The following is an 11,356-nucleotide window of genomic DNA, read 5'->3' as shown; positions in this document are numbered from 1 at the left end:
AATTAGCGCGCAGATTTCGGCGTATAAACTTTAAATCGCATTACTTGAGGAGTACTTTATACTTGAAAACAAGAACAGCAGCCAAATAAAGCAATGTCGCCTCGAGTTACACAAGTAAGCAGTGTTTATAAGTCGATCAGATAGGTAGATGTGATGAAGTGTTGGAGAGTTTCTGAGAGTCCGCTGTGTTTCTGAGACATGTTGTAGACGTAATGAAGTGTTTCTGAGAGTTATTGTTGATGTAATGAAGTGTTATTGCGGTTGATTTGCTGGATTGTTCCTCAGGCGCGCTCCAAATCCGCCGCCACGCGTGCGCAGAAGCCGCAGACAGCACCGTATTTTCTCCGCTCCAGAGTCCCGTTAGGAAACGCGTCCAACCTGATCGGGCTGGAGAGAGGTGTGGAGGTGCTGAAGGTACAGTAGTGAAGTCAAGCGGGTCACGGTTTATTCAACAGCTCACACTTTCCTTCCTCTGTCTGTAGTGTGAAATAACATCATTTCCTTCATTAGAAGCCGAAAGCTGCGCGCGCGAAGAAGCAAAGCGCAAAATCCAACTGCGAGGCCAAAGAGAAGGAGAAAACGCCAGAGGTGTGTGTGTGTGTGTGTGCAGCATGGTCAATACACCTAAACATAGATCTGTTCATGAGTGAGACACATGAAAAAAATAATGTAATAATATTATGGTAAATACTACAGTTGCTATGGTAACACAACAACTACAGTAATTGATCTGCTGTGGTGATTCTACAGTTGCTATGGTAACACAACAACTACAGTAATTGATCTGTTGTGGTAATTCTACAGTTGCTATGGTAACACAAAATAATGTGATAAGGGTGAGTGAAATAGTCCGGATTGATCTATTATCCCGTTGTCAGATTATTCTGCTTGTGTAGAGGATTTCTGAACATTTCTGAACTCAACACTATATTTTGTGCTCGTCTGGAAAATGCTGACGGATTTAGGAATATGGAGATATTTGGACTAGAAAAGAAATACAAGTGTTGCCATGAAGCTAATGCTGTTGATAAAACATAATGAATGAATGAATGAGTAACTGTGTGTTCTCCATCAGCCGGTTCCTCAGGCTCCAGACTGTGCCGCCGCTGCCGCTGTGTTTCAGGCTGATTCTCCTCAGTGTTTCTCCAGTCTTCTGCTCCAGGAGATTCAGGGTTCCGGGGACGCTGCTGATGCGCAGATGTGCTGTGAATATGAGCGAGACATCTACACTTATTTACAACACCTCGAGGTGAAAACACATCATAGCTTTACTTCCTTTTTTCATGCAAATGAAGGAAATGAGGCTGAAGGTCTTTAGAAACTGTCTAAAGAATCACATGAACCATGCAATTAGTTTACAGCTCTTAAAGGAGACCTATTCTGCTCCTTTAACAAGCTGTAAATGCGTCTCTGCTGTGTCTAGAGTGTGAGTGTGTGTGTGTGTGTGTGTGTGTGTGAGAGTTTGAGCTGAGAACACACACAGATAATGTTCTCCAGCTCTGAAACTGACCCTTTCAGGCTTTGATCCTAATTGTGGTGTTTTGGTGACTGTCACTTTAAATGCAAATGAGATTGTGCTCTTTTCTGAAGAGGGCGGAGCTACAGATGCATATGGAAGAGCATATTGACAGCTGTAAATCAGCAGTGTGTGTGTTGTGAGTGCTGGTCAGGTGTGTGTGTGCGCATCAGTGTGTGTTGATGCTTCTGTCAGTCTATGTGGCTCCTGTCTCTGTTCATCTAGAACTCCACATCTATAATCCTCTTAGTCTATGCTGACATCATCTTCAGCAGCTCAAACACTCTAATGGCTAATGGACAGACGGCTGCTTCTCACTCAGGGCTGCTGGACATGCTAATGAGATGAAGAATAATGGGTGGGGCTTTCCCCCCCTGATGACACGTACAGCAGGAGAATGTCAATCACAGTGTTTCTGCATCAAGTCTGATTAGAACAAACAGGCTGCTGGAGATACTCACACACTGTGTTTAAACCCCTTATAGAAGTGATTTCTGCAGAATAAGCCCTCTTCAATCCTGCAGGTTGCGCTCTCCGTCAGGCCGTGTTATCTGCAGGGTCAGCAGGTGTCTGCAGGTATGCGAGCGCTGGCTCTGGATTGGCTGATGCAGGTGCAGAGAGAGTTCAGACTGCAGCCCGAGACTCTGTTCATGACCGTCGGCATCATCGACCGCTTCCTGCAGGTCTGAGATCAGCTGATTAACACACATTTAACACATCACGCTTCATTCACAGAAATATGTCATGCGGGAGTTTAGCCAAAAGTGTTAATTCTGTCCTAATTTACTCACTCTTAACGTGTTTGAAAGCAGTTTGAGTTTTTCTTTTACACTGAATGATATGATTGGTTAGATTTACTCATTTACTATATAGATTATTATTTAAAGTGGTTGCAAACTTTTTATATGGGCTGATTTAAGTAATGTTCAACCTAATTTGGTTTAATTTCGGCTCATAAATTTGGCAACCACTTTAAAATTGTGTTACTCCAATAAATATTTTTTAAGTGTATTAAATACAAAAGAAGATACTTTGAAGAATGTTGGAAACCTGTATCCATTGACTTCAACAGTATTTGTTTTCCCCCCTATAGAAGTCAATGCACTCTAAACATTTTAGTTTATTCATTCATTTTCTTTTCAGCTTATTAATCAGGGGTCGCCACAGTGGAATGAACCGCCAACTGTTCCAGCATATGTTTCACACAGCAGATGCACTTTTAGCTGCAACCTATCACTGGGAAACATCCATACACACTCGTTCACACATATATACAGACTCTTTAGCTTACACAGTTCCCCTATAGCGCATGTGTTTGGACTGTGGGGGAAACCGAAGCACCCGGAGGAAACCCACACCAACACGGGGAGAACATGCAAACTCCACACAGAAACACCAACTGACCCAGCCGAGACTCAAACCAGAGACTTTCTTGCTGTGAGGCGATCATGCCACTCACTGTGCCACCGTGCCGCCCCAATGCTGGTTCATCTAAACCCAATTCTAAATAAATAAATGAATAGTACCAAGTTTACCCCAAAGATTGGGTCAGTTTAAACAACCCAGCGTTTCTTAGAGGCTGATTATAAAATGGTTTTCTTCTATTAAAGACGAAAGAAGATGTTTTGAGGAATGTTGAAAACCTGCAACCACTGACTTTAATAGTATTCAGTTCTCCTCCTATGGATGTCAGCGGTTACAGGTTTCCAACATTCTTCAAAATATCTCCTTTTTTGTTCAACAATAGAATGTTTGTGGTGTGTGTCTGTAGAGTAACCCGGTGCCGAAGCAGTATCTGCAGCTGGTGTGTGTGACGGCCATGCTGCTGTCCTGTAAATATGAGGAGGTGTATCCGCCGACGGTGGGAGATTTCGCGTTCGTGACTGATGGAGCGTACTCATGTGGAGACGTACGGCGCATGGAGAGGATCATCCTCAAACGACTCGACTACAGCCTCGGACGACCCAACCCGCTGCACTTTCTGCAGAGAGCTTGCAGAGTCAGCCAGGTATATGCATACAGTGTGTGTGTGTGTGTGTGTGTGTATGTGTTGAGAGAGAGAGAAAAAGAAAGAAAAGGGTTTTCTACAGGTGGTTTGTCAAGCCCGCTCACCTTTGTGTTTGTGTTTATGCGTGCATGTGTGTTCGTGTGTTCGTGTGTGTGTGTGTGTGTGTGTGTGTGTGTGCGTGTGCGTGCTTGCATGCTTGTTCATGCATGTGGCTGTGCGCTTGTGTGTGCATGTGTGTTTGGGCATGCGTGTGTGTGTTCATGCATGTGGCTGTGTTTGTGCATGCATGTGTGTTTGTGTGTATGGATGTGTGTTTGTTCAAGCATGTGTGTGTTCGTGCATGTGGCTATGTGCGTGTTTGTGCATGCATGTGTGTTTTCATGCATGTGTGTGTGTGTGTGTGTGTGTGTGTGTGTGTGTGTGTGTGTGTGTATGTGTGTGTGGCTGTGGGTGCATGTTTGTTCATGCATGCATGTGGCTGTGTGTGTGTGTGTGTGTGTGTGTGTGTTCATTCGTGTGTGCACATGTTTGTGCAGGCATGTGTTTGTGTGTGGGTGCGTGTTTGTTCATGCATGCTTGTATATGTGCATGCGTGTGCATTTGCGTGTGCATTTGCGTGTGTGTTTTCTTGTGTGTGCGCATGTGTATGAGTGCACATGTCTGTTATTTTGTGTGTGTGTATATGTGTGCGTGTGTGTGGTAGTGAAGTATAATCATAGGAACACAGTAAAGTGTGTGTGTGTGTGTGTGTGTGTGTGTGCTCAGGCCTCTGCGCAGCATCAGTCTCTGGCTCAGTTTCTCCTGGAAGTCTCAGTTCTGGATTCTGATCTTCTCCATGTTCCTCCGTCTCTCCTCGCTGCCGCTGCGTTTGCTGAATCTCGCAGGATTCTGGACTCTGGAGAGCGGGTGAGGATTTACTGTCCGTCTACCATGTTGATTTAGTGACCCATCTATCCATCATCTTGCCACCAAATGCTGTGTGTTTGGTTTAATTTGATTGATTGATTGATTGATTGACTGATCCATCCATCCTCTGGCACTAAACGTTGTGTGTTGTTGTTGGTCAGAGTCTCCATCTCCAGCATCAGAGCGGATACAGTGCAGAAACCCTGACTCCAGTGATGCTGCAGATGGAGAATCAGCTGAAGAAGATCAGCTCTGAACATGCGGTGAGTAAATGACACCTCTCCATCAGCTGTACACCGCATCATTTCTCCTGCTGAACTGTTCTGCTCTTCAGCTGCAGGAGATCCACAGCAGATACCAGAAGCAGATGCACATGGCCAGAACACTGCGCTGAGCTCTGATCTACAGCCCTGAGACTGTTTTAATGCACTTCATCAGTCATGATTTTAAATGATTAATGCTTTTAATCCCGCCATTATATCATGTCGTGTGTGTCTATCAGCTGGATGAGCAGTGCTGATGTACAGGTTTGTATCAGTGTAAAGCAATGAGTGAGCTGATTTAAACGCAGCGTTCGTCAATAAATGAATATTGAATTTTATTATTTTACTTTGATGCATTTATCAGTCATTGATGAGAGAATTCTCTCCACTCTCCATTCAGCTGCAATCATATCGAGATGAGGACAGTATAAGGTGCACTCTAAAACAAAAACACTGGGTTTATTAACCCAACTTGTGGTGTTGACCCAGCATAAATTTGATGAATTCAACCCAGCATTTGTTTCAGAGCGCACAATCAACTTCAGTGACAACAGAAACATTCATAACTAAAAGCAGGTTCTAAAGTAAATGCTGGGTTGTGTTAACTCAATACTGGGTCAAATATGGACAAACTGTTGGGTTAAAATATAATGAAACTTAATGTAAGAAAATAACCTGTTTTTTTTTAACAAATTTGTCCATTTTTGACCCAAAATTGGGTTAAATAAATCTTATATTAAATATTTGACCCAAGATTGAGATTGAGGAATGCACAAACTTGGGTTATTAAAAAAATTCAAGTTTAAAGGACTTGTTTGCCCCTATTTGACCCAGAGTGTGTGTTTATTTTTGTTTAGAGTGTGTGATGATGTTTATTCATTCATTTTTCTTTAGCTTAGTCCCTTTATTTATCAGGAATCGCCACAGCGGAATGAACCGCCAACTATTCCAGCATATGTTTTACACAGCGGATGCTCTTCCAGCTGCAACCCAGTAATGGGAAACACCCATACACACTCACACTCTACGGCTAGTTTAGTTGATCAGTTCCCCTATAGCGCATGTGTTTGGACTGTGGGGGAAACCGGAGCAAACCCACGCCAATACGGGGAGAACATGCAAACTCCACACAGAAACGCCAACTGACCCAGCCAGGACTCGAACCGTTGACCATTTTGCTGTGAGTCCACAGAGCTAACCACTGTCCCCCCTGTGTGAGGATGTTTAAAACTATAAATATTTAAAGAATGTGTCAAATGTTTAAACAAACACATTTAAAAACAAATAAAAGTGACAAAAGTCTGAAACAATAAACAGGTAAATTAAATAATAAATAGTCAAATCAAAACCACTAACAGTTAATAAAAGTGTGAAACATGTAAAGCAGCAAGTCTAGTGCTGAAGTGTGGAGTGTTTGGGCGCAGAGCCGCCAATAGGTGGCAGTGCGGATCTCAGGTAGAGTCTCCATCAGCAGCAGCAGCAGGCGCTCAGCTGTCACACACACACGCGCACACACAGAGTTTCTCAAACAGAAAGTGGAGGAGTCCTCGGATATACAGCGCTTCTGGGAGCCGCGGATAGCTGTGTATAATGCTCGGTCGGAATGGCCCGCTGGTTCAAGGAGCACCTGGGTTTCAAAACCACCAAAGCCCCGCCGCCCGCGCCTCCCAAGCCGGACTACAGGCACTTCCAGACGGCCGTGTGCGCTCCGCCAGCCGCCTCTCCGCTCCAGCAGCAGCCAGACATCCTGACCGCATACAAGCTGCAGAAGGACTTGGACTTCGAGGACCCGTACACGCCGGGCGGAAACGCGTCTTTCACGGGCAGCCTAGGCTCCTCCGCGGGGGCTACGGAGGTCCGGTTCGGGTCTCCTATACACCGGCTCATCAAGGTGGAGGCTGCCGAGCGGAGCGCCTCGAGCACGGGCAGCAGCAGCGGAGTCAACGCGGTCAAAACACCCACATCCCCGCCAGCGGAGCCCGACAACTCCGGAGGAAAAGCGGACAAGGTAAGTCATGAGAGCTCTGTACTAACTATAACACTCTTTAACACACAAACATGGAGCCAGACAGCTGAGGGGGAAAGCGGATAAGAGTCAGAACAGCTCTATACTATAACACACACACGCGGAGCCCGACAACTGCGGAGGAAACTATTACTACACGAGTTAACTATAACACTCTCTCACACACACTGAGCATGCACTCAGGACCTTGCATACATTAGGGCCCCTGGGATTTAGGGGGCCCCTACCAATGCCAAGAAATCTATATTGATCATATAGCTCTTTTATAAATGTTCTATCATAGGTTGTAAAGTCTGTATGTCACCATTAAGATTTTAACATCTTTTCTTCTTTTCAGTAGTGGAACGTTCCCTCCATACTAAACATGTGAATGTTAAAATCTAATCACAGATATGGCTAATGAACTGTACACAGTCTGTGAACTTATTGTATTTAATTTTACATTAGGAAGATTAAGGTTCTACTTAAAAATATATTTTAACATGCAGTTTATTTACCAAAAAACGCATCTACAGAGATAAAAATATCTATAGAGAAAGAGAGTTTGAGTTTCAATGCTGGGGTCCATACCAGAAATTGCTTAGAGCCTCCAAAATCACTAAGTCTGCCCCTGATGATGATGATGATGATGTTGATAATAATATATAGAAACAAGATGTTTAAATCAATGTTAAATATTATTGATTGAAAGTTTACATTTTTATTTTTAAATGTAAAATAGAGTTTTAGGAACACACACACACACACACACACACACACACACTAGGCATGAGACGATAACCGTTTTAAAACTGGCAGTAATTCTGTTTTACTGTTCTTACGTTGTATGAACGATTTTTCTAGTTTTTAGTACAGCAGTATCTCAGATGCCGTTTTAAATAGTAAAAAATTGAGTTTTTGAAACTAATGAAGACAGCTGAAGTCAACGATTCAATAGAATTTGCTGCTATAAAATATTTTAAATGTTGCTCAAATTAAAACATATCGGCGCTGTCTGAAATCGCCTGCTACTCGGTTGGTACGTTTGAATTTGAATTTACTACTCGACTGATAGAAAAGTTCATTCTAGACAGTATGCATGTCAGTAGTATGAATGGAGCGTATTCGCTTCTCATTCGTTAATTCTCTCGCGATGCACCATGGGATAGCATAGTGCCCATCAGATGTGCACTTCAGAATCTCGCTGGAGTCATCCGGGTACTGCTCGCACACTGTTTTTCCAATTCAATGAATTCGGACATATACTACTCTGCTTGCATACTGTTTTTATCAAAATATGGAAGATTTCAGACGCAGCCATTGTGTTCAAAGCAGGAAAAATATTCATATCATTTTACCCAGACATTTAAGAGGAGTATATTGTAGAGCAGTAATCACAATACGGTGAAAGCATGATATTTTTATCCAGAGTTATCACACCATTATAATCTTATACTGGCACACACACACACACACACACACTGAGCATGCACTCAGGACACTTGCATATATATAATTTTTTTTTTTTTAAATAATAAATAGAAATAAAAAGTTTCAGTTAATATTAACATCGATTAAAACCTTTTTTTAGTTATTAAATGTAAAATAGAGTTTTAGACAGTCATATACACACACACACACACACACACACGCACACATTGAGCATGCACTTGCATTTTTGGGCTGAAGTGTCTACATAGAATAAGGATTTTGGGTTCCAATTAATATCATTTTTAAATAAAAAAATGCATGAAAATTTGATATTTAAATCAATAATAAATACAAATAAAATAATAATATAAAATAATATATTAATATAATATATAAAAATAATTAATAATTAATTCATTAAAAATTAATAAAAAATAAAAATATAATATAATGTATACTATAAAATAAAATAATAAAAAGTTTTAGTAACTTTAACTTTAGTTTCCAGTTAATATGACCTACTACTATAATTAATAGATTTTTGTTTTCTGAATATAAAATAGCCTTTATTAACTCCATCTGTAGTGTCGGTATTCTTGAGGACTGTCTGGTCATCATATTCAGTGTCTTCATCATATTGAGAAAACATTTGACCGTTTCCACAGTCTGGCATGGTTGAGGGTAAAGGTACTTCAGTGTTTCAGAACCAGTCAAACAGGTTGTTTTGTGTGTTTGACGACGGTTAAAGCTCTTATCACTGATCTACAATCTGCTGTGGACATCCAGCAACATCTCAGAGCTCAAACCTGCCGCTGTTATAAGCTTTAGTAGTGCGTTAATCCTGAACACCGTCACTCTCAGTGTGTGATCTTATTCTCTATATATCCTCCAGATTCATAATCTGGATATTCCTGCACAGATGATGACGACTGTATCTCACTTTTATTTCACATCTTGATACAAAAAGTTAACTTTAACATTAGTTTGACTGATTAAAATGGCTTGTCTATATTTGACCCAACACTGCTTTACCTCAGCCCAGCATTTGTAGCATTACTGAGGAGTGTGTGTGTGTGTGTGCGTGTGTGTGTGTGTGTGTGTGTGTGTGTGTGTGTGTGTGTGTGTGTGTGTGTGTGTGTGTAAAAAATGTTCAACCGCATGCTCATATTCCCCTGCACGAGTGTGTGTGCGCATGGATGTTCCCGCATGTCTTGAGTGTTCTTGCGTAGCGTTATGTAAAGTAGAGTGTGTGTGTGTGTGTGTGTGTGTGTGTGTGTGTGTGTGTGTGTGTGTGTGTGTGTGTGTGTGTGTGTGTGAGAGAGTACAATCATCCTGAGATTTTCTGCTCTTCATTCCTGACACACCTTTTCCTGTGAGGTGTGTGTTCTGTGATCCCACTACACACACAAACACACACATACACACACACTGACATGATGCAATCACACATGCGTTCAGCACACACTGTGATGTCATACACTCACTCGGGCTGGTGAATAATGGGAAAATCCTGATTGCTTTGGTCAATATTGTAAGCAGGATCATTTAAAGTGTCACCAAAAGTGTCTATTTATTTAAAGATATATTATATATATATATATATATATATATATATATATATATATATATATATATATATATATATATATATATATATATATTAGAGATATATTAGAGATATATGAGACATCTCTCTGATGGTTCTGCTGCTGATAGTCCTATCAGGCTTTATTCTCCATTAATAACCACATTGACATGCATTATTTGTAACTTACTGCACGGCGCTCTGGAACACTGGATCCTGATTGGTCAGTTGTGATATTCTAAGGTGTGTATTCTCAGATAACAACCGCTGAATAACACACACTCATGCGGGAACTGAGAATCTCTGTCACTGAATATGTTCACAGCCATGTTTATATGATTTTCAGTCACGCATAGTGTGTGTGTGTGTGTGTGTGTGTGTGTGTGTGTGTGTGAGAGAGTGTGTGAGACTGTGAGAGAGTGTGTGAGACTGTGTGTTCGTGTGTGTGACAGATAGAGAGTGTGTGAGACTGTGAGAGAGTGTGTGTGGCAGATAGAGAGTGTGTGAGAAAGTGTTTGAAATTTAAATTCCATTTTTACACTACTGTTGAGTTTGTCCATATTTGACCTAATCTTGGGTTAAAACAACAACTCCGCATTTAATGAGTGTGTGTGTGTGTGTGTGTGTGTGTGTGTGTGTGTGTGTGTGTGTGTGTGTGTGTGTGTGTGTGTGTGTGTGTGTGTGTGTGACTTTGTTCATCATTCTGCTTCTGTATTGGCCACACACACACACACACACACACACACACACACACACACACACACACACACACAGAGAGAGCTCTGAAAAGGCCAGCTAATGTCTTAATGACTTTACGAGTGTTTGATAATTGTGCAGACGCTCCGCTAATGCTCTGACTGCCGATATCTGTGTGTATCTGGATTGTGAAACACATTAATGCTGGAGATTCTTCATTCTCTGGAGAGAAAGACAACGAACAGCAAATCACTGCCTACACACACACACACACACACACACACACACACACATTAATTATTATTGTTGGGCTTTGTGCACCTTTTGTGAAGCTGCTTTGAGAGTCATTATTGTGCAGCACTGTACAAAATACACAGTGATTGAGTTGAACTTAAGAATAAAGTTTATCTTCTTCACATAATGACTACAGGAGACTCTTAAATATCTCAAAGGGCAACATTTAATAACTAAACATTCATTTTCCTACAGCTTAGTCCCTTTATTCATCAGGGTCACCACAGTGGAATGAACCGCCTACTATTCTGCGGTGTAGGTGCCCTCACAGCAAGAAGGTCTCTGGTTTGAGTCTCGGCTGGGTCAGTTGGTGTTTCTGTGTGGAGTTTGCATGTTCTCCTCGTGTTGGTGTGGTTTTCCCCCACAGTCCAAACACATGCGCTATAGGGGAACTGATCAACTAAACTGGCCGTAGTGTATGAGTGTGTGTGTGTGTGAGAGAATGAGTGTGTATGGGTGTTTCCCAGTACTGGGTTGCAGCTGGAAGGGCATCCGATGTTTAAAACATATGCTGGAATAGTTGGCGGTTCATTCCACTGTGGCAACCCCTGATTAATAAAGGGACTAAGCCAAAAAAGAAAATGAATGAATGAATGGTTATGATGAGTAAAACAAAGAGCATGCGGGTCAGCTAGTTGAAACGGTTGGCCAC

At 41.8% G+C, this 11,356-nt stretch overlaps 2 protein-coding genes across 12 annotated transcripts in view; both read left to right on the top strand.

Annotated features, from left to right (window-relative positions):
• On the top strand, positions 1-5,039 carry ccnb1l (cyclin B1, like). Of its 3 annotated transcripts, none has more exons than XM_087291897.1 (9): positions 1-114; positions 286-414; positions 511-588; positions 1,076-1,249; positions 2,041-2,199; positions 3,288-3,524; positions 4,290-4,430; positions 4,592-4,693; positions 4,765-5,039. In XM_087291897.1, exons 1-9 carry the CDS (start codon positions 94-96, stop codon positions 4,822-4,824), a joined length of 1,101 nt encoding a protein of 366 aa, XP_087148023.1. In that variant the 5' UTR covers positions 1-93; the 3' UTR covers positions 4,825-5,039.
• A 1,170-nt stretch (positions 5,040-6,209) lies between these two features.
• The window catches only part of zgc:158464, a 136,938-nt gene continuing 131,791 nt past the window's right edge, over positions 6,210-11,356 (top strand). For all 9 annotated transcript variants that reach the window (NM_001442139.1, NM_001442137.1, NM_001442136.1 and 6 more), the window contains 1 exon segment: positions 6,210-6,701. In NM_001442139.1, coding sequence (NP_001429068.1) covers positions 6,297-6,701 — 405 coding nt within the window. In that variant the 5' untranslated portion in view covers positions 6,210-6,296.

This window comes from Danio rerio, chromosome 18 (assembly GCF_052040795.2).
Source record: "Danio rerio strain M-AB ecotype USA chromosome 18, GRCz13ab, whole genome shotgun sequence".
Lineage (NCBI taxonomy): Eukaryota > Metazoa > Chordata > Actinopteri > Cypriniformes > Danionidae > Danio > Danio rerio.
Note: the sequence above shows the minus strand (reverse complement) of the source record. Positions and strands in the feature narration are given on the sequence as shown.